This window comes from Aythya fuligula, chromosome 14, assembly GCF_009819795.1.
Source record: "Aythya fuligula isolate bAytFul2 chromosome 14, bAytFul2.pri, whole genome shotgun sequence".
Classification (NCBI taxonomy): Eukaryota; Metazoa; Chordata; class Aves; order Anseriformes; family Anatidae; genus Aythya; species Aythya fuligula.
The window spans coordinates 6,041,054-6,064,910 of NC_045572.1; the positions used below are offsets into that span (position 1 = coordinate 6,041,054).

Genomic DNA, 23,857 nt, shown 5'->3' on the forward strand with positions numbered 1-23,857 from the left:
GTCTAAAACCTGCAGCAAATCTCCAAGGACTATTAACTCAGCTTTAAAGCAGTTTGAGACTGGGGAGAGAGACGGCTCCTCCTTCAGCCCTTCACAGAGCACTAACAAACTCAACGGGTCACTCACGTTTCCATCAAGTGAGCACATGAACACAGTGCCCGGGGACACTGCACCATAAAATTCACCTTTTCATGGTCCCCAAATCCTGTTTCTCTAGCCTATTGATATGATGGTACAGCTCTGTGAACCTCACAATGCCAGGTACTAGCTGTATTGTCTGTCCACAAAACGTTAATTTTGACCTTGTAATAGTAAATTGGGGTTGAACCCTCTGTGTGCACAGAGGTGGGGAAGTCAAGCTCACAAAACTTTCCTCGTGTCTATGAGGTGCTTGCTGCCTTACCTCTCCCCTTCCAACATACTCGGGGATTTTACTCCTGATGGTAGCTGTAGAGATGCTGCCTGACACTAACAAATGAGGATGAAAGCTTGTTTAGGGTAACAGTGATTAGGAGGGAGGAGCTGTTGGGCAGTAAGATTTGTCTCAGGCTGTCATAAGCAGGAGGAAAAAAATGAAATGTTCTGTATATACATTTTATGAGGGGGAATGGGAAGGGAGAGATTACGGGTGATTAGTAACTCGGTGATATACTGACCTTGCTTGACTTCTCTGGGACATTTAAAGAATGACCTTATGCCATGGTGTCTGAACCCTGTGGTTACTTGTTGAGGTAATTTGCTATATTCCTATCCCTTTAAGGTTTTAATTATTCAGCCAAGTTAAGTAATGTGACTAAGTGCTCATGATTTCAATTAGTTACTTATTTTTAGTAAGCATTTTATGCAGTTTGATTGTTTGAGCACAAGCTGGGAAAGCAGCTGCACACCTGCTGTGCCCAGTGTGCTTGGCCCCATGTAACAGGACGTTATTTGTGTCCCCAGGAGGTGCTCGCTGGGTCATGCATCCAACCTGGGCGGCAGTGACACGACATCCCTCCCTGGATTTGAGAACCTCACCGTGGGATACAACAAATATCTCAGGCCCTACTTTGGTGGTACGTTGGCTCTCTGCATTTCATTGTTTGAAGAATGGTCTGTAATGAGGAGGGGTGAACATGCTCTCAGCTTTCATTAGCATGCCCCAGTTTAAAAGGTTGTGTCCCTTTTAAATTAGTTCGTAACCAAAGCTGCCATCCTCCCTGTGCATCCAGTGGTGTCTTGAATATGTTGTGTGCACGTGCAGGGCATGAGAATGTGTCCATCTATGAAGAACGTGGAATTTATAAAAACTTCAGCACCCCTGTGAAAGATCTGACAGGAAATAAATTCTGCACTAATTGTGCATGCTTTTGCTTAGGGCCTACCCCTTGTGATTTTCTGCTTTATTTTTGTGCATGTACATTTATTTAGTAGACAGCAAGGAATAAGTCATTCTCCTTTCAAGAAATAATGCCTTTTTGACAAGTGCTTTCACTTCACACTGGGATGCAAACTAAACCTACTTTAAACCCTTGTGAAACTCCAGATAGTGAGCACCTGGAGGACAGTCAGTTATTTAGGAACTCATCTGAGGCTGTTGTCTGGCTTAGGTGTCAGGTCTCCCACCTCCCAGATAAATGCTGCAACCACTTGGAGTAACGGCTTTCAGAATGGCAGTCAGCACCTGAAAAATATTGATTAAAGCTTAAAAAAAAAAATCTATGAAAATTTTGATCAATTCTGCTTGTCTGCCAGAACCTGTTACTGAAACAAAGCTCAGTAGAAAAATTCCCCATCAGCTTCCTCCAGGAGCTGCATGTTTTTCCACTGTAGCTCCTGCAGACTGACCTTCTGCTGCTGGCATCTTTGAGCCCCTTCCTTTTTTCTGACCATGGTGATAAATTTCTGGGACAAGACAGAATTTAGCAGCTTGTTATACCCAGAACGTCTCATGCAGGAATAGAAAAGCTCTATTAGAGCCCGTCATATAAGTGAGCAGATGCTTCTAAATTGCTTAACAGCCATCTATGCCAGACTATGCTTACTATAACCATTAAACAAAAGTGGTTGTAACTTATGTTTGACCTCCTCCAGCGTCCCCAAGTCCTCACAGTTCCACCCTCTGGTCATTAATTTTAGTAGCAAGTGTCTAAATATCTAAAAACAAGATGGAAGTATGTAAATGACAGCTACCTGAAACAATATGTATCTTAAGTAAATGAAATACATTGTGGAGTATGGAACACTTCAAAAAACAACAAAACCACAAACCCTTCTAACCTGGAAAGAGATTTAGAAGCAAGTGTCCTGTAGTCTTCCCTACAGGTGACTTAGAGATGATGAAAAGGAGTTTCAGCAAGTCCCACAAAGACGGCTCTGCTGTGTTACCACCTGGGCAGAGGGCAGTCGTGGAAAGCACCAGGCCCTACTGCTAGTAGCTCTGTGTGCAGCAGCACAGCAGGGACCTTGTGCTCCAGGGGACAGGCTCAGATCTGTGGGCCCCAAAGTCATGCTGGAGCCGCTGGGATTAAACAAATGGGGCCCAACCTAAGGGACAATCTGTGTCTTTCTGCTTGTATAATAATGACCCTCTTTCAGAGCCACCTGTTCACCCAGCCCATTGCAGGACCTGGTGAGTGCTCTCCAGTCATTTCCTGGGGAGCAGCTGCCCTCTTGTGGTGGATTTTAAGAGTTAATAATAGAAAATAGGGGCTAAGTACCAAGATTAGGATTTGAAGGCTGAAAATTTGCTCGTAAATAAAACAGCAATGTAATAAAAAGGCCAAGGCTGTTGCATTTCTCGTTTGTAACCCAGTATGTGGTCTCAGGAATCGCTGAATTTTTCTGACTCTTTGTTTTCCTCGCTGAGGAACAGGGATGCTGGTGGACACCTGCTTGTGGAGAGTCCTCAGAGGGCTGCATGTGTGAAACAAATTGTGCAGTGCTTGCTGTTCCTCCCACTGTGCAAACATTGTGCACTGGGTAACAAGGAATAAACTGGCTTTGGCTTCCCGTTGGCAAATGCCACTGAAATGCTCCTCATTTAAACGGCTAATGGCGATGGATATTTGCTGTCTGGTACCATCACCAAATACAGAACTCCATTTCCCTAACAGCAACAGCTTCATTTTGGACGATAAAGTCATTTGTGAGCATAGTGTTTGGAAACTGTGTCTAGCCCTTTGGGCTTCTGCAGTTTTAGAGATAATGTTGTGTGTGTGGGAAGCTGGAAACAGTGCCCACACTGCGGCATCCTGACCGGTTCTGTCTGCTTAAGCTTTCCTTTCCCTCCCCAGGAGAACCTGTTCAAATCGCAATGAGCCTGGACATTGCCAGTATTTCTAGCATATCGGAGAGTGACATGGTAAGGGAAATAATTTGTGTTTTGTAAGAGAGGAGAATGGGATCTGCCTGAGAGACTCGTTATGTTACCATATGTTCAGCACAGAAACTGTCATATTCCAGCTGCTTTGCTTGCCTGTGTCTGACCACTTTCAGGGGTGTGAGGAAAAGAAGGCTCAGTTATGGTTGTAGACTACATAGATGCCATAATAATGTGGGCTTCTAAGTAAAAAGTGATGACCCCAAAAGTCCTACTGGCTTATAAAAATCAAAATAACAGCAACAACAAAACCACCTGAGTGCCTCTTGGAAATTTCCTCTCCCTTCCTTTTCCTCCACATAGCAGCCCTCTGTGTGGGGTAGGGCTGGCCTCGGTTGGACATGCTGGTGCTGTATGAAGACAGCCAGTGTCTCTCCTCAGGGAGGATAAATGAGGTTTTGAGCTGAGACAGGCTGAGGCTCAACGGACTGGTCACCCCCCCTGGAAAAAAAGTAACAACAATTTTCAAATGTGCAGAGACCATCTTCCCACCACTGATGAGTCTGGTTCCTTCCACTTCTGGTTACAGCTTGATTTCAAACATTGCTGAGAATTCCTCATTCAGGTTAAAGCTCCTTTTCTGTTAAACCATCCTACAAATTACAGATTAAATGAAACAGAACTGCAGTGTCCACCACAAACAAGCAATGTATCTGTGGTAAAACACAGCAGATTCATGCTGTTACACAAACACCAGGCCTTCTGAAATTAAAAGGCGTTATTGGTTGTATTTACTGCATCTGTAAGGAGGGAAGCAAAATAATACAACAGAGTCCTGTCTCTGTCCAGGAGGCTCTTTAGAGCAGAGCACTGCATGTTCTTTTATGGTGGAGCAACATACAAGTGCTTCAGACACTGCAGATAGATCTTGGTAGGCTAAATTCAAGCCAAATTAATCACTTCAATTCAAAGTCCTGTTTAAAAAAAAAAAAAAAAGCTACAAGTTTCGTGTGTTTTTTTTTTTGACCTTACTTATCAAATAACCGTTTGGATTTTTTTTTACCTTTATTTCTTCCAGATGTCTCTCTCATTATGTATGTAACACACATATAATTTTCCAGCTCTAGACAGTGGTTGGTTTTTAATATCAGTGACTTGCTGAGTGGCCTCAAATCTTCACTTCCCATCTGTTTTCTTACCTGCAAAACAGACACAGAAATATCAATTACAATAACTGCTCATTTCAAAATAAAAATAATTTTAAAACCACAATGAAATAAAACTGAAGCACTGTGAATATAATCTCTAGTTCTCATACAGAACACATCAGAGTTCTTATATATACTTATTTCCCATTAGTATATGGGAAATGTAATACAATAAATAAAACAATGATGAAGATCTGTTGGTTTTACTGCAATGCATTTGGTGCTGAGCTTTGACGGGTTGAACAGCTGTGAGTTCTGCATCTTGTCACACATGGCATGTACCTGCTGTTTATGCCATGCAGGTGTTCTGGATGCTCAGCCTCCTTTTTTTCTCTCTTCCCCAGGATTACACAGCTACCATATATTTGCGGCAGCGCTGGACAGATCCCCGGTTAGTCTTCCATGGCAACAAGAGCTTCACGCTGGATGCCCGCCTAGTGGAATTGCTCTGGGTACCAGACACATACATCGTGGAGTCAAAAAGGTCCTTCCTGCATGATGTCACTGTGGGCAACCGCCTCATAAGATTGTTCTCTAATGGTACCATCCTGTATGCCTTAAGGTAAATCAACCTTTGCCTTCACTGATGGCAGTGGTTCAGAATAGATTTCCAGAATTATGCTAGACAGGAGCAGATAGCAACTGTCAGAGGTAACGATGAGCTTGGGGCCGACAAGACAACTGTGACAGTACTCTACTGATCTGGTACCCACAGTCCTGGCCACCTGGAAACTCCTGCCGAGGATCAGGCAGGATTCCACAACACGACACGTGCTGCGTAGAGCAGGGTCTGCTCAGAAAGCTCCCAAGTTCGGATGTTATGTGGGACAAGGCAAGTAGAGTCACATGGAGGCTGGAGAGGAAGGGAGAGAGGACAGCTTAACAGTAAAAGTTTAACTGATGGTGGGGAATTACTTCCTTATCCAGTGCCACACAGCCATCATTTCTTACCTTTAGCAAAAAGCGCACGTGTGTGTGCGCTGCAGAAATGCGCACAGTGATATGTTAGCAAGCCTCAGATCTTCCTAGCTAGATGTAACGGAGCGTGTCTCAGTCACCTTCAATGCAAGCAAGCTGCTATAAGCAGACTCGTTCACCCTCCCCATCAAAGCAAGCTAAGGTTTATGCACCATTAGGTGCTGTGCCTCAGGTGACAAGGGGTAACTTGTTAAACATGTTAATCTGCACTGAGGCTCCCACCACAGCAAGGCAAAAATCCTCCTTCAGTTAGATTTTCATCAGTATGGCTGTAGAGAGCATATCTTAAAGAGGGTTCTCTCTGACTGTAGCATTCCTTTCATTTTATAGGTCAAAATTTTCTAAACGGAACAGGATCCTCGTGGTCTAGTAAGCTATGAGAAATAGAAATATTCTGTTACATGCTTTTATTGCAACTTTAGAGTTCTTTCTCTTCTTACAGAATCACTACTACTGTTGCTTGTAACATGGACCTGTCAAAATATCCTATGGACACACAAACATGCAAACTGCAGCTAGAGAGCTGTAAGTATAACACTCCAGGGGAAAAAAAAAAATGAAAAAGACTTTAAATTTGTTTATTCAAAGACTAATGTATGTAAGTATGCATCTTGAATATTTCAATATTAAAATATTAAATATATCTTGAATATTTGTATTTATCATGGTGGCCTCCTGAAGCAGTAAATGATAATGGTCAAAAGAAAACAAATTTGTTTGATCATTTTTCAAATGCTTGTGTTGTAATCCACAGTTTCAAGTTTTTTCTGTCACTATGAAATTTATATTTAGGAAAAAAAAAAGGTAATAAATAGTATCTTCATCAAAGAGTAAATTAAATAGTTCAGTTCTGTACAGAAAGGGTTAAGTAGTAACTGCTAGGTTTCCAAATTTGGTCCTTTTTGCACACAACTTCAAAAGCAACTTGTGGGGATAAGTGCATGGGATGGAGTAGAGAACAACTTCACACATTTTACCTTAAACCTGCTGCATCTCCCAAACCAATCCAGCCCTGTCTGTGAGAACTGTCTGTTACAATAATGGAGATGGAGGGACCCTCATCAACAGGAGGAGTCTCAGGCTTGGAAGCCTCAAAAAAAAAAAAAAAAAAAAAAAAAAAAAAAAAAGGAACAGTCAGGGAATTCTGCTCCTAAATTAAACATTTGTCTACAGAAAAGTTGGCTGAGAGCTGGTAACAGGTAAATGCACAGACCCCAAGAAAAGCTAGGGTACTACATGGCTTTTACACAGGAGCTCAGCAAGAACAGTGCTGCTGTTACGTCGCTGTGAAGCTCCCCAACAAGCAAGCTCCCTTCTCCTGCTTTGTGTCACAAAAAGCAACATCTACGATCTCAGAGCTGAAAAGACCAGATTAAACTTCTGGGGTTGCAGCATGAGGCACCTAAGGAAGCACGTATTATTTTCACATTAAAATCATATTAGTTCACTATGGTTAACTTTATTACGAAGGATAGCTCCTGAAATAATAATGATTGGCCTCTTCTGCTAAAGCATAGCTTGTTTGGGCCTGCTTTAAAAGTGATTGGGTCCTACATCATGCTCACTTGCTGTATAATTCCAATGAAATTACATGCACATTGCCCACTGGAGGTTTCATTAGGATAAGTGCCCAGAAATAATGCTATTTAAATATATGCCAGATGAATTAACAACAATCTATCATTTATTATAAAATTTTCCAGAGTAACCACGATTTATAAAACTGTTTAGAAACTTCGAAAAGTCACATGCTTAGGATTCTACGCAGGGATTCGTTCCCTGGACACCTAATTTACGAGTTCATCATACTCAAACTCTGGTAATTTGTGTCTAATAAGAAAACACAATTAGATAAAAATAGAGCCGCAACTGCATCTGATTCCTTCTACCAGGATGAACAGGTCATTATCAGCATAAACGTGTCCCTGCTCGTTTTCTCAAAGAATGGCACTTAATAAAAGGATCAAATTAGTGAGATTGATGGGCTTATTTACTAAATTAAGTGAAAATTTTGAAGTGAATGGCTAGCTGGTGACAAGCTTTATCCCTCACATTGAGGTATCCTGTAGTCCAACCTGAGGTCACGGAGTGCCATCATTTACATGCCTGGTGGCAATTTCTCAGCTAGCACACGTGGAGGTCACTGATCACTGCTTGAGCTGTTGGTCTCATCTGTCCCATTGATTTGGGGCAGGAATTCAGGGTTGCCTAAACATTGGATGTGTTTGTGTGTCACCTTGCGTGACTGAAGAATATGCTCAAGGGTTGAGCACTGCAGCAGCTCTATCCTGCAGTGTGTAACTGATCTGGGGATGGCAGGAATATTAAATTATCTTCAAAAAATGTGAAAATATTTTAAAATTGGAATACCCAATACAAATGATTGAAACGGGTTCTTTGCATCACTTGCAGTGATCCATGTTCCCAGCCAAATCTGAACTAACAGACTGAAAATATAGCAATGAAAATTCCCCTGATGGTGTGACATGGAAAGAGGGCTTTTGTCCAGCCCAGGCTGCAGAGGTGCCATTTCTGCTCCTAGCCAGGAGGCAGGGCACAGCAACACCTGGCAGTTATTGGCTCACCACAGTAACACGGCTCTCTGTTCTCCTTAGGGGGATATGATGAAAATGATGTCACCTTTACATGGCTGAGAGGAAACGACTCTGTCCATGGCATAGAAAGGCTGCGGCTCTCTCAGTACACGGTGGAACGTTATTACACCCTGGTCTCGAAGTCACAGCAGGAGACAGGTAAAGCAGTGAAAGAGAAAAGCAGGTAAAGCTCTCTTAAGGATCTCCCCTCGCACCTCCTTCCTTCTATGGACCTCTATCTTTTGACTCAAGAAGCCTGAATCAAGGAACTCTCGAGCAAATCTCACAAAGAGAGACAGACAGAAAGACAGTAAAATCCAACTTGCAATCGGGCATTCTGTAGGATGGAAGCCATGGAACGATGGATCTTTTAATATACTGTATTCACTTAATCTGTCATGTTTTTTTCCTTAAATTCTCTATTTCTTTCTCTACACACACCTGAATATACTCCCTTCCCTCCTCACAGGTCTGCAGTCTATAAATACTGCAAGGAGCCGTGTTTACGGTGACTGGGAGTAAAATTAGCTTTCTAAATATACTTTTTTTTTCCTAAATGACAGTTCTGTCGTGTTTTTGATGGATTAAGATCCCTCTGTTCATCAGAATTCAACATCCTTTTAATTTTCAGCATAAATACTCTTCTATCACTATGGAAAGGGACAAATCTCCCTTAGAATGATCAGGTTTTAAGAATAATCATGTTTTGTTGTTTACTGTAGTGTACACAGCCCAAGAACAACATGGTTTTTGTTTCTACACTTCAAAGGGAGCTATTGTTTAAGCAGCAGAAATATCTCCTGAAAATACTTGCAATCCAGCCCCTGAATGCTTATGTCACTATAATGACAAACTGATTTTTAAAAATGGACTGAATTTTTTTAGAGTATACAAAGATCAGTTACCAAAGATCACAAATTACTAATGAATACACGGAATATAAATCCCTGTGATGATAAGATGCTGGGATGCTTTGGGACATGAGCCAAAGCCTGCTGAAATCAAAAGAAAATCTTGTGTTTATTTCTCAGCCATCAGATAAGAATGAATTTGGCAGTGCCTCTTCAAAGTGGGTCTTGGGAAAAAATGCATTGTGCTGAAAAAGAGAATCAAAGAAAGTATCAGCTCATCCCCACCCTGAGCTACAATGCTAGAATAAAATATTCCCACTGTGGATTAAGTTCTGCAGCCCCACTGCAGGCCACACATTGCATCTCCTGCCAGCCACCTTTGTGTATATGTACAGACATACAGATGTTTGTGTATACATCCTTTGTCTAGGATATGTTAGATATGAAAGGTTTCTGAGACAAGAAGTGAAGCTTATGTAAGTAATGCATCTGCCATTTCAGTGAGGCTCTGCTGATGTCCATCAGCTGAAGGTTTGGTGCTGGGGGGTCCCGATTTCAGTTTGAGGGTCCTTGAGAATCTCACGTTTGCTGTGTTTCTCCCTTTGGTGAACAGGCAATTACCCACGACTGATCCTGCAGTTTGAGCTGAGAAGAAACATCCTTTATTTCATTTTGGAGACCTATGTGCCATCTACTCTGCTTGTCATGTTGTCCTGGGTTTCTTTTTGGATCACCCTGGATTCAGTGCCTGCCCGGACCTGCATTGGTGAGTTGCTGCCTGAGGGAGGGAGAAGAGTTCGGCAGGGAAGGGGAGCCTCCACGGCAGGGCAGATGGCAGTTTTCTCGAGTTCTCTGCTGCTGCTCATGTTCTGCTTTTACTGGTGGCAGGGCTAGGTTAGCAGCAGGAAGCATGGAAGAGATTCGGTGCCTGGCGTACTTGCCCCCTGCAGAGCTGAGTAGGGCCAAGGCTCCTGTTAGCCTCGCAGTGGAGGACAGAGCACACATTCCTTGTTACAGGCTTTGGTGGACGGAGATTTTTATTTGCATTTTAATTGAAAGTATAAAAAGTATGAGCCAGTTGTTAAAGGCATGGAGAGCCTCTGCAAAGCTAGTAGTCAGTGCTACAACAGCAATTCAGCTGACGGATGATTTGGATCTCCTAAATGGTGCTGCGCTGTTTTTGTATAGCAGCAGCGGGTGACACCGTGTACCCTCTGTTGGGTATGTGGACAGAGGACAGGCCAAGTCTTTTCCTAAGTGTCTGTAAGAGAAGGTCTGTCCTTTTTGCTTTCCAAGGTGTAACAACAGTGCTTTCCATGACTACTCTGATGATCGGCTCACGAAGTTCACTCTCAAAAACCAACTGCTTCATTAAGGCCATTGATGTTTACCTTGGCATCTGCTTCAGCTTCATCTTTGGTGCCCTGGTGGAATATGCAGTGGCTCACTACAGCTCCTCACAGAAATGTACAGTGAAAACACCTCAGGAGGTAATGTCTGACCTACCTTCATAAAACTAGTTATCTCGGATCAACACTAATTAGTCCTTCATTAACTGAATAAGACCAGTAGTCTTCCTGCTATGGGCACCGTTAACAGCTGCTTCTCCTAATTGTCACTAAACATATGGGTTTTTTGTGCTACAAGTGCCATAGCAGTGATCACAAATAGCCCTAGATCCACAGTGAATTGTTCAAAGTGATCTGCTTCAGTGGCAGAAATTAAATATTCCAGTATGACTGTAGCTTGGTCGTCATCAAGGGTCCAAATCCTGTCAGGAGGAGGAGAACTATCCCACATCCCTGGTGAGTTCCTCACCTGGTTACCGTGCAGACATGAGGGCAGCCTGATGCCTTGCTGAACAGTGGGTTGCTCAGTGACATCAAGAATGAGACTTGTTCAAAGAACTCAAGATCTCTATAAATACAGTATGGAAACAGGCACCTCTGGGACTTGGGCACTTTCAAAATTAGGCAGCAGCGGGAAGGCCGGTTTGCACACTGTTTTTTTGGTGAATATGCATGAAGCATTGTGCTTGTATCTTCATCCATACGGTCTCTTAATGGATAAGCACTCTTCTTCTATAGGAGAGGCCAAACCCTGTAACTGAATGCTCTTGTTTCTTAGGGGCCTGCAAATGAACTCACTGAAGAAATGGAAGAAGTCAACATCGCTAACATCTTCAACAGCTCCATCGCCAGCTACAAGCGGAAAATCAGTTTTACAAGTATTGAGATTTCGAGTGACAATATTAACTGCAGTGACTTGACCATGAAAACTCATGAGAAAATCAAACGTGTCTTGAGAAACAAAATGCACAGAATTATTGGTTATTTCACAATTCAGAACCCCAGCAATGTGGACCACTACTCCAAATTGCTTTTTCCATTGTTTTTTATGTTGGTCAATGTGTTTTATTGGGCTTATTATTTATATTTTTAGTAGAAACAGATTGCGTTGTTCTCCCACTCTGGTAGGAGAGGGATCCTGCCAGCGAGCCTCTAGGTATCTGACCTCAGTGAATCTGCCGTGGACAAAATGCTCTGTTGTGATTCCTGAGGTACGGAGCAGAACAGCGCGTGGGGTACGTTAGATGCAAAGCCTTCGTGCTCCAGCAGTAGCAACACTGACGCTGGACACTTGCTTGTTCAGCTGAGTGGCTCTGCTGGGCCCTTGTGCTTGTGCTGGCTCTCCGCTCCAGCCTCCAGACTCTCATCTGGCCAGGGATGGGCGCACAGGACTGCATGTGGCAGAGCACGGACTACAAGAGGCGACAAAATTTTCCTGGTAACCTGGAGTAGGTTGGAACCTTCTGGTTTCTAAGAAGATGTAGGATTATAGATGTTGTTCTTTGTTTCCAAGAAATAACAGCAACAGAGGGACCGTGGAGGCTCAATAGCTCCTCTGTTCAAGGAAGTGAACCCAAAGGCAGCAGCGTGCTGTGCACGGAGGAAGGGCTCCCGTGCGTGGCGCTTCCTTGTCCCGGGGACGCTGCAGTGCCAGAGCAGTGATTTCAGTGCTGCTGGCAGCAGTGTGGTTCTGTGCCCCGCTGTTTGTAATGCCTGCCTGACTCACTGAGGTAATCCTCACTTGCTGAAGTTACCCATCCCTGAGGCAGGTGGAGGGGCTCTTCGTTGGTAGAGCTGTGTTTTTTTCAGAGATTTGGGAACAGGAACTAGGGGCGGCAGAACTGTTTTGTAATCCATCTCCTGCTCTTACTGTTGTGCTGTTTGCTGTTGTGCTGCAGTTGAGCAGATTCTGCTATCTCCACGTCTTCCTCACAAATAGATTCCTCTTCACCCTGGAGAGTGCCTTATGAGCAGCTCTTGTTCCTTGCCAGCCATAAACAAGAGCGGCCAATTCCTGTCCCCTCTTTGTACGGCTCTGCAGCTGCGGTGAGTCAGCAGTGCTGCTGGGGAAAAAAACCATGCGTGGGGAGCCAGGGTACGATGATCCAAATCAATCTTTTACTCTCTATTTAAGGCTGAAAAAAACACTAAGTTTCTGCAGCAGTTCATGTTCTAAGTGGGCTATGGAGACTGCCAGTGGGCTTTACTCATTCGTCAACTAGCAGGACTGAGAGCTCTGTTACAGAAATGAGTTAAATATGTGCTGCACGCTGCAAACACTGAATCTTTGGGAACCAAATGGCATTTGGTGCTATGTATCTTTCGGCTACTGGATTTTAAAATGAACGTTTTATGGCAGATTTTTTCCCCTCTTTTTAGTCTATGTATCTTTCATAAATGTGAGGGTGCAATCCCAGTTTTGTAGGCAAAACTGTAATTGCCTGCAGTGGCTGCTAGTCAGCAGGAGTTTTGGCTGAGTGAGGCCTCTCAGCATGTAGTTCGTATTACAGCCTCACACATGCAGTGGGACCTGCTATAGAAGGTGGGCAAAGCACATCAAACTATAGATTATTTTTTTTTTAACTTTAATAACTTTTTATTGAACCACTCCACCACACTATATTGTGAAGGACCTAAGCCACATATTCATAAATCATAGATTTTACAAAGAGCAGCACAAAAAGACAAAGGGGAACAGACTGACAATGGCAAGTGAATAAACACAAACTCCAATAATGAAATGTTGGCTTGTATATACTGGCATTTAAACTCCATTCCATAAAATGTAATAAAGTGAATATTGGTGATATGAACACAAACCCCCCAGAGAGATCCTCTATTAAAAAAATCATTGCCTTCTTTCTGTGTCAATTTCTTTCTTTAAAACCCAACTAAAATGCCCTTGTGCGTTCTACACCGGCTGCCAAATATTAATGTTAACAAAAGGATTTTTTTTGTAGCAGAGCAGGTAGGAGTTGCCACTCTCAATGCTTGCTTTCGCTAGATGCTGCTTTACTCATTCATTCTTCTGTGGCTTTGAGGTTGCTCAGGACTTGATCTAACTTACACCTCTGTGCAACCAAATGTTGTCTTGGAAAGTGACACCTCAGTCTGCTGCTGTTGGTAACTGCAAGAAGGGAGGGAGGGAGAGAAAAGGGGTTGGGAAGGAGTTTTTCTTCAGGTGGCTTAGGGTATTATTATTAAAGAACTGTTCGAGTGGCCAGAGGAAGATGTTTTGCTCTAACATCAGAAACCTTTAATATCTTGAAAGTGTTGGCTCCTGATTTATTTGCTTTTACAGATCATTTTTGCTGCTAGTGATGGATTTCACCACTTTGTAAGTAACACACTTCACGTGACTGTCTCCCTTACATAGTCCTGCTGTAACACAAGACCTTCACTTGGTGGTCCTGAGACTACTTCAGTGGTCAAATCAGTTCTCAGTGAGGATCAGATACCAAAAACAAGAGACAAACTAAGCAAGCCTCCATCCTACTGCAGGTACATCAGGCATGTCAGAGGGACCAAAGTTAAGTTTTGCTATTACACGTTCTCAAATGAACCAAGTCAGCTGAGCCTCACTGGTGTCCTGGAGCAGCCCAGTGCCATGACTGCTGTTGCTGTGGTCCCACACGTGCCTGGCAGAGGGCAGTGACAGATGAGCATCACAAGCCCACGTATGTTCTTCAAAGGGGTCAGGATGATGCACTGCATAATCCTGTCCCTTTCAGGTGTTGTCTACCACTAAATTCAAGAAAAGGTATTTTCATGTTCTGAACGGTGTGAAGCACAGAGCAGCTTCAGACCCAGTACCTTGACAGACATTGAACTGGAAATCCTCCCCCAGGGACTGGCGTGTAACAGGTACGCTGCAGGTGAGAGCAAAGCTGCAGGTAAGTGCTGCACTCAGCCTCTGGTTTGCCTCAGGCATCAGTCTTGTGTATGCCGTGTAGGGAACAGGAAGGATTCTGAGCAGCAGCCCATGCTCTGAAAGCTCTGGGCTTCAGGCTGATCATTCCTCAGCTGAGAGATGTTTCACCTCCCCCTGACCACATCTGCCCTACAGCACTGAAGGAACTTGGCTGCACAGCTCTGGAAGAGCCACAAGTCTCAAGAGTCACCCTTAATGTTTGCTATTCCACCACGGTGCCAGTTTGTTGTGCTTTTAACCACATGCACATGTATGGAGGAAAAGACTGGCCTGATTTTTAGAGGTGATTCTGCTGCACTGTGATGGCCTGCTCTGCTGTAACCTTTCCTTGCACGTGTTTCCTACAGCTGCAACTTCTAATCTTTGTGTCTGTAAGAACATTTGTGTGCACTCTAAGCCTTTGCAGAGAAATGTTTGTGTATTACCACAGATGGACAGTGAGCAGCAGCCAGGTAATGTGAGGAGCTTTCAAGTGATGCAAATACCTGTATCTGGTGCAACCCAGAGGAACATAAAGCCTTGTAATATGCTACGTAGAGCTGCCCTACCTAGCACGGACCAAAAGCAGTCTAGCCATGGCAGCATAAAACATTTTGGTGATTCATTTACTAGTTTAGAATATGAAGCTGCTGCACCACAGAGGAGAGGGCAAACCCAGGCTATCACAGCCGATGCAGTCCTTCTCTAGAGCTAACACAAGGATGTCTGAGCGTAACAGTGAGGGACAGATACGCACTGCCTTTTAGCACATCCCAACATCATCCTGCTTCCTTCTGTGTCGCCCAGCCTTGCTTTCCCCCCCCCCCCCCCCCAACACTTGTACCCACTTCACCCCAGCACAAGCAGGTCCTGTGCTGCAGCAGCCACCAGTTTGAGCTCAGAGGGTGTTATTTTTCAGTTTTAGGAAGACGAAGGGTTCAATTCAGGAATCCCATTGTTTCAGCGCATGTGGTTTACATCATGATTTCTACAAGGTATTTATTTGTGTATGCAAACACTACCATCTGCTGCAAGGAATACTTTGCATTTTTAAAATGTTAATTCCATCTCAAACCTACGCATTGAACTGGTAGCAGAAATCACTCCTATTTGTTTATAGCATTTAGTATTACAGCACAGAGCAAGCCAGAAAGCCCTGCCTTGTCAAGACTGCTTAGTGTTGGTAATTACCACAGGTGTTCTCCAAGTTCTCACTGAAATAACTTTTCTGTTCATTGATGACTAAAAGCATTTTTAAATTATGATCTGTTGTTGCACTTGGGATCAGACAATGGGCTTCTTGTTAATCTGAGGTGAGTGCTCAATCAATAATAAATAATTTTATATTTTTTTCCTTTCTCCTTTCTCTTTTGAGATCTGTGTCCTAAACTATAGTTTTTCTGAAAGTTTCTGTGCTTTGGAACTTTTTAATTGTCTTACTTGCTCAGGTCAACACTTCAACAAAATAATTCAATATTGAACTGCAAGTTGCTTTGTTTGGGCACATCAGTCTGCGTTACATCTAATTTTCTTGGTTGGATTAATACAGATACATATAATTACAAACAAAAAATCCTTACTTTCAGAGTATTCACGCAGCTAACATTTGGGTGACCATCTCTGCTGATAAGCTAAATGAACAGAAGAGTTATGATTTGTGAGCTGAAAAAAAAAGAAAGCAAAATTAATTCCAGGTATGAAAGGACTTTTCCTCCCCTTTTTTCCCCAAAAGGAAGGCCTTTGTGTGATACCAGCGTACTGCACAGAGATCCCAGATCCCAAGCAAAGGTGTGCTGAGGTGCTGACTCCTTCCCTTGCAGGGACAGCACTTCAGCTGGTCCCCGTGCAGCTGTGTCTGCTGAGCACTGCACTGTCTGGAGGCAGCACTGGGACCGTGCCCCACGGGAGGTGCGTGAAGCAGCCCTTCGCTCCGTTTCCCAGCACGTTGTGTGCTCCTAGTGCCAGTCACGCCGCACAGGCCCTCTGCTTACTCACACCTTTACCTGAGGAGGGATGTGGAGGGAAGTGGCCTGCACTTGTTTCCATGTTTTTTTAGTTCCACTGTATTACAAAACATGATGGTTTTTAATAATTTAGTGTTCTGTTATGTTTTATTCCATTGAGAGACCCAGAAAACAAATCCCAAACTTCAGAGAACATGGAATTAAAGCTCTGAAGGTAGGGTCAGATCATGCAGGTGGCTCTAGGACCAAGTTTACCCACCTGAAATATCTTCTAAAATCTGGATTTATTTCTTTCCTCCCCCAAGGGAGACAATAAGTTTGGTTTTGCACTGCCAGCTCAGATTTCCCAGGAGATATCCTGCCATTTTCATTTGGCTTTCCCTGCAGTCCACAAAGCCTAGTTCCAAAGTCAGCAAAGGAGCAGTCTGCCTTCCCCTTGTGCTGTGGCGTAGGAGAGGAGTCATTCACAATTATGCAGTCATGTCTTACAAGACATCATCCTTTTCACTCGACTGATCCAACGAGCACTCCACTTCTGCAGCATCAGTGGATGCTGTTACACTGGCATTTTCTATAAGCTCCAGTGTTCACCTATAGGAAAGCCTCTTCAATGCAGATTTAGATTCACATCAGTTCAGTTATCATCAAATGTAATCACAAACCTAAGACCAGACCAGCTCTTCAAGACAGAGCTTGTGCTCTCAGACATCTCCTTCAGCACAAGTAGGTCAGCATTTCATGCAAAAGCATCATGGCTTTCCGTGCCTACAAGATGTTTGCGCTCAGTATCTCTAGCTGCTCTGCGGCTAGGACAAACTGAGACTTCTAAGAGTGTTTCATCAGCCTTGACCAAAAGAAAAAGTAAATCTGACATACGCCCTGCTGGACAGGGACAAAGACCATTTGCCCTGCCAACTCAAACAGGAAGCCAGCTAAGCAAAACGGGCTGGGTAAAATCCTGAGCACATTTAGGTTAATGAGAGTCTGGCTATTGATTTAAATGGACTCTGGCTTCTACCCATGCTTCTTAATTCATGCATGTTTTTCACTCAACACTCTGTCCAGCTTTCATACCTTTTGTTAGGAACAGGCATGCAGATCTAAGAGCTACCATGGATAAACTACCCAACTTACTGCAACCCTCAGAAGTAAGATAGTAAAGGGACCAGGAGAAACCATGGACTACTCAGAGCTGGCAAATCCAGCTCAGAGCCCTGCTCCAGCCTGGCCCTGAGGCTGTAAGCATTAACAAAGGGCCCTTTGTGGGGCTGTGCTGGTGCAGAACCTCTGAGGTGAGTGTCCCTGAGGCCCCTGGGGCAGATGCAGCAGGGTGCAATATTTCCCCAGGGACTCCTGATGAGTGAGAAGCAGCAGGAAGGAAGGGCCTTGCTAGAAAGGTTGAGACCAAATTCTTCCCATCTGCACTTCCCTCCTTGGGTTTACAACACACGTGGGCTTTATCTGGCTGCTGTTCAGATTCTGGGGAAAGGGAGGCCTTTGGTTTGGCCCTGGCCCTGAGCGTTAGTGCTTTGTTCGTGGCTCCCAGCACTACTGATCTCCAAGTAAAGACTCCCCAAGGGGTCTCGCTTTCTAGGAACTCACTACACAGCGGTCCAGGAGAGAAACTAGATGAGGACTGATCTGCCGAAGAAGGGAGAAGAGCAAGCCAGCCATACAGTGCATCAGACCTGTGGGTCAGTAGACAACGCAAAGTCCTGAGCACAGCAGGAATCGAGCAGCAAGGGGCAGTGCCTGTGCTCCCAGGCCTTCCCAGTGGTAAGTGCTGTCCCTCTGAGCTCGTCACAGGCTTTGCTTTCTGTGCTTATTCACACCAAAGCCTCCTCCTGCCATCTCCCCCACCTCCTTACCTTCTGCTGCTGCCTACCTACCTCACCGGTGCCCACGCTGCCCCAGATCAACGCCCCAGCAAAGCCTCCCCTCCTCACACACAACCTGCACATCCCTTCTGAAGCTGAAAGAAAATCCCTGAAGTTCCCTCTCTGTGCCTGATTTCCTGGCTGCTTTTAGGGACAGGTAGTTTTTGCTAATGAGACTTTCCATTATAAAGTTTCCATTGCTTTGGAAAATATTAACTTTGCTGGGTAGATCAAACAGGCCCTGCAGTTATAGTTAGAATATCCTAAAGATTTAGTTCCCGGTAATAACAGGGCTAAACCTCAGCATCGCCAGAGGCAAAAGCTATATTATTTGAAATGAAACTTCTCATAAATATCCAGCTATAAAGTAATTTTGTATCAGCTGCTCTTCTATAAACTGGACAAGGCAAACTGTTCTATCCATCAACATTAAGGTTGCCAAGCAAAATGACTCCGTATGCATTTCTGCAAGTTCCAGAGAGCTCCCTCTCTATTAGGCTTCCCCAGCAAACACTGTGGCTTCCTCTTTTAAAGAACCTTTCTGGCACAGGCGACTTTGAATCACCAGCATGAGTCATCTTTGGGCTTCAAGCTGTCTCTGCGTCCCCTCACTGTCTGGTGGGAAACAGATGGACAGGTATGCACAAACACAGCTGGCCCTCAGTGGCAGCTAATACTACTTTCCTAGTCTTTGTTAGGACAGAGCACCTCAAAATATTGCCTAGGGCCAACACCATGTTTATTTTTTCCTTCCAGTCCTTCCCCAGCTGCCTGGAGCACGTTCATTGCAGGTCAGTGATAAGCACCACGTTAGTCTTCCAACACCCTGCTGAAGGAAGGAGCTGCAGCCCAGGTGAGAAGAGCAGAGGGCTCACACAGACACCGCCTTCCCCAGGTGACGGGGTAAGTCCTGGGACAGGCTGGGCTTAGCAGGGCCTCACCTCTGCCTCCCACCCTCCCTGCTCACTGCCTCAGGGGCCCCCTGCCCATTGCCCCACGTCTGTCCCCAGGCCTACAGCTGGCAGGATGTGTAGGACATGCCTTTCTTGTGCTCTTCTATTTTATGGAGTTGAACTCCATACTGAACTGCAGCATCAGCTGCAATAGAACTTGACACCTGAAAACACTGAGGTCTGTACAAAACATGTGGAGGCTTTGCTTTTAGCCCTAAAATTAAGGCAGACAAACCTTTGTGCCTGCCTCCCTCCCTCAAGAGGAAGAAGAATGGCGCTGGCTATAGCTTCTATCTTTTATTTGTGATTAAAGCATCTGGAGAAAGATTAAAACAAATAACTAAGATTTGCAGGGGTGGAAATGTGGGCAAGACACATGGGGAAATGCTCTTATCATACTTTATGTGCAGGTTTCCTCACTACAACTCACCTTTCAAAAGAATGGCTTTAGAAAAATGCTTGATTGCCTACTGCTGATTCCCTAAATGTTTCCCTGTCCCTTTCCTGTTATAGGACAGGAGGCTTGGCTGTTTCTGAGCAAACCTGCAAAGCTTTCAGAAGTTTGGTTTTCTTAAAGCATAGCAGAGGAGTAAGGCAGAGCCTAACCCTTGAAGTACCTGGAAGGCAAATTAACTTGTGTAAAGGACTTTTCAGACGTATTTGTGTAAAAGCAGTCAGTAAGGCTACATTAATCAACCCTGAGCATTTTGTACTAGAGCAGTGCTAGCAGGCCTTTCTTTTTGTCACTGCAAGTTGAACTTTGAATGCCTACAGTCACCAACAATGATGATGATGAAACATGAATCAGCAAAGAATCTATAGGCAGCTACTGCTACAGACAGGTCTAGGATGAGTCAACAAAAGCCTAGCCAAAGCCTTCGATGAAAATAATCAGCTTTCAGGAAGGAGCCATGTTCATTTTTTCTTTTTTGGTAACTGAGATGTAAGAACTAATAAATAAATTAAAATAAACAAAAATAATGATTCCCATTTTAACCTTGCAAAGAAAATAATTAAAATATATACGTTACATTATTAAAATATGGAAAATTTATAATTTTATTATACAATTACACAGCCTTATAGTCTAAAAGCCCCACTGTATTTTGCATATCAGTGAACAATTGCTTTCTTAAAGCTCACAGTAGAATCATTTACTTGATGCTGGAGAATAAGTTAATTACGGATCTCCTGCCCTTGATTAATGGATTTAATAATGATGTTACAGTAGAATTAACCTATACTTCATGCGCTTACAGCACTAATGATGAGATTCATGAAAGCAATGTGTCAGCAAATACGATTGGCACCAAAAAAGAACATACTTGGAGATTCCAGGATTGCCCATACCACTGCTGGTCAGCACTTCTGATGCAAACCCACAAATGGCATCTAAACACTTCTGCCTCATCGGTCATTAGTTTCCACCATTTGCCCCTTATTTTTACAAAAACAAATAACACAGCTCAATTCTTGATACTGTGGGAGAAAAATTATCCTCAGAGGTTGGTATAGTGTCAGGTAATGCTTTATAGGACTTGCACACAATGGGCTTGGCTACCTGCTCTCTGCCATTACCCAGCAGAACAGACCAAACATTAGTTTTCTTTAACACTTCTTTTGTGTGTGTGTGTGCATGTAATAGCATCTAAGGTTTCTTGGACAGAAACATGTTGAGTCAGCTAAGATTTACTCTCTCTAAAGGAACCTCAAGAATCGGTACCTGATATAGCCTAAGAGACTCAACACTAATGTTTCTTAACTCTACCCATTCAACAAAACAAACCATTGCAGGACTGAAAAGATAGAAGGGAAACTTCAAAACTTCTTGTTTTGTCATTACACAAGAGCTCTGCAAGGAGTATCTGAAGAAACCAGGTCTGAGCCTGGCAGGAGCCAGATTCAGAAACCCTTACTTAAGTAAAACTTCTCCTGACACAAATAAATACAGAATGAAGACCCGAAACATATTTCATCTGAAAAAGCAGTACCTCAGGAATCACTAGCAACAGGATTTCAAATTGCATCAGCCACGTACCTTATCTATTACCATGCAAATCAGAATAATGCAATACAACTCAGCAGCTTAGCGTAACACCGGCCCCAAGAAGAAAGCAGGAAATGAATAGGAATACAATTTCCTTAACAATTCACTTACAGGAATTATTTTGCAAGACCTTTCCCGTGTCCTGGTAGAAGATGAAGTCTGAGGGTATGGAAAGAGTTGGGCTGTTTTGCTAGGCCTCTTCACTGCCCACTGCCTCTTCCAGATGGGGAAGGTAGAACTCCTTGTGCTTACTACGCCACACAGAAACACCAGAAAAAGGGCCAGAAAAAGTATGTTGCATGCTCAGCATTACCCTGCCTGTTGAGATGGAGGGAACAGTAACTTTGTTCAACCTGCTGTTACTGAAGTTGTGCACCAAAACATTCTTACTTCACAGCTGGTGGTAGAGAGCTCCCCTCATGCGCCTCCTGCCTTTACCAGAGGGGTCGTGCTGGCCTCATGTGCACTGCTGGTCAGCTCTCCAGGCAGTATTTGGGGGATGGTGTCCAAAAAGGAGACAGTGTACTTCTGTTCTTGTTTTGCTGTTCCACCAGCAATGTTAATCTATTGATGCTTGTGTTTCTTTCTGGAGCCTGGGAGTAATTTAGAGTGAAGATAAACCAGGATTCACGGGGGAAAAAAATCAACGCTTTTTTCACTTAACCCACCAAAGAAAGCTTCAGGTACTGAAATAATGCATCTTATTACTGAACCAGATGGGACAGTCCCTTCAGATATGCCTCTCAAACCCTGTTGCACTCTTTCCTTGCTCCCACCTTCTCCTGTACTGCCACGTATCCATCCTGTATGGAGAATTACAGAAATGTTCTTTTCAGCTCCTCACAGCTGCCATTGCTAACAGAAGACATTTGGGACAGGTGTCCATTCTCTCTGTTGCACTACTTTGCTTTACACCCCCCTCAACCCCCCGTTGTTCCAGGTGAGCTCAGTTATCAGTGGCCAAAATAACCTTCAGCTGTAGATCACCTACCAAGTGGCAGCTGTTCAAATGAGACCACACCTATGCCCCATTCTTAATTTATAGGCTAAATCCATCAAGAACTCAGATTACATTACTCAGATAAATGTAAAAAATGTTTTCTAGGATATTTACAATGGGTTTCCTTAATGTCAGGATGCAGGAAGTAATTCCTAGTACCCTTGTTTTACAGCCCTCAAATCACATTTCCTGTAAGAAGGGTTAAGTTCAGCCTTGACAAGGGTAGTGCTGGCCTGAAGCCCCTCCTAGCTTTGGCTCCACTTTGTATGTATATTTTCACCACTACAAACATTTTTTACTTCATATGGGCCTCAGCAAATCTTTATCCTTTAGATACTCATCCCCTACAGCTGTAGACACAGTAAAATATAGTGATGAGTAGATTCTATAATGTAAAACTAAATGTCTGATTAGAATTTGATGAGGAAGTGTGAAATAAAACACATTAAAAAGCATAAGAAGGTGGGACAAGAAATCAATCTCCCATTAAATTCATTGGTTACTTTTTGCCTGACTCTGAATGTTAAAAGCATCAATTACACACATAATGTACTCCTTTGGAGTCTGCTTCTGTGTTCAAAGCCAGCGTGCAGTACAGAAAATGAATTAGTCCAGCCATCACTCAGCAATGAGCAAGGCCCTGTAGGTCTCCCTAGGATGGCTTTAAGAAGTGCTGTACTGATGGAGGTCAGAGGGAAATTGCATTATATGCAGTTCGGCAGGAGAAAGCGATCTTGAACCAGCCTATTTCACTTCAGGCAAGCTCAGTTGGTGCAGAAGATATGAAGCTAAACTTAGGAAAAGCCACTGATACATTCAGGATGGAAAGTAAACACACGTTGCTGTGAGATTTGTTTTAATGGATGTGACCAAAGGATGTAAGGGTGGTACAACAAAATGCATCCTTTGTAATTCAGTGTAAGCACATCTTAAGAAACAGAGGTAGAAAAGTGCTCTGAAAAGATCAGTGATGCATCTAACTTCAGCAAAGCCTCCTTCTGGTGTGTCTGAAGATGCTGCAGTGGCTTGTTTACGTTGGCGTATGTTCTAAATCATTCGCACTTTGTTTTGAGAGCCAAACATGTGGCCCACATTATTTTGGGTTGCAAACCACAGGCACCCATAAATGCTCAAAAGAAGCTAAATGGGCAGAGAACAATGAGTTCTTTAACGGATCTAGACACCCCTCCTCTTAAATCCAAGACTTCAAAGTCAGTTTCAGCTGTCCTGGATTGTCCCTTGCTTGTAAAGAGCCTGTAAGTAAATTGTTAATTCAGAAACCCCGAGGTAAGATCAATAATAGATTAAATTTGGTTTTAAACCTCGTTCCAGTACTAGCTCAGCTCTAGAGTGCTGGTAAATTAGGTGTTACTTTCTACCAACGTTTATCCTCTTTTTGTGTGATCTCTGTCAACTGACAAGCAAAATGATAATTAAAAAATCCTCTTATCAGTTAATTTCTTAATTTTGCTCTAACTTGCTCTGTTCCCCTTTGTACAATAGCTGCAATATAATGTTGTTTCAGTAGAGCAATGCTTTGCAAATTTGGCTCAAGGAGACACTGAGCAAACAGCTTTTCAGAGAGCTGTCAGAAGGGGCAGTTTGGTTTCTGTGCAAGCAATACCCACATTCCAAACTGCATTAGAGAAAAGCTGGCGGGTTTGTATGCATTTTTATTATCAGTTCCAGATTAGGAATCTGATGCTAATTTCTTCTTAAAGCCTGTATTTGCAGTAGAATTTATATTCTACAACAAAAAAGGATTGTGACGTTTTTCTCTCACAAGCTCTTTTTTTTTTTTTTTTTTTCCTGGCTTTACTCCAAG

General features: G+C 43.4%; 1 protein-coding gene across 1 annotated transcript; it reads left to right on the top strand.

Annotated features, from left to right (window-relative positions):
• Positions 1–229: 229 nt before the first annotated feature.
• Positions 230–11,551, top strand: GABRP (gamma-aminobutyric acid type A receptor subunit pi). The gene is made up of 9 exons (XM_032197111.1): positions 230–261; positions 943–1,055; positions 3,276–3,343; positions 4,854–5,071; positions 5,930–6,012; positions 8,103–8,240; positions 9,546–9,698; positions 10,229–10,422; positions 11,060–11,551. The coding sequence occupies exons 1-9, from the start codon at positions 230–232 to the stop codon at positions 11,372–11,374; spliced, it is 1,314 nt and encodes a 437-aa protein (XP_032053002.1). The 3' UTR covers positions 11,375–11,551.
• Positions 11,552–23,857: the final 12,306 nt, after the last annotated feature.

Bases quoted from the DNA above. Each gene is read 5' to 3' on its own strand.
- GABRP (XM_032197111.1), top strand. From the start codon at position 230: ATGGTACAGCTCTGTGAACCTCACAATGCCAG. The intron at 8,241-9,545 runs GTAAAGCAGTGA...TTTGGTGAACAG, and splicing joins GAAGTCACAGCAGGAGACAG to GCAATTACCCACGACTGATC. The intron at 9,699-10,228 runs GTGAGTTGCTGC...TTGCTTTCCAAG, and splicing joins GCCTGCCCGGACCTGCATTG to GTGTAACAACAGTGCTTTCC.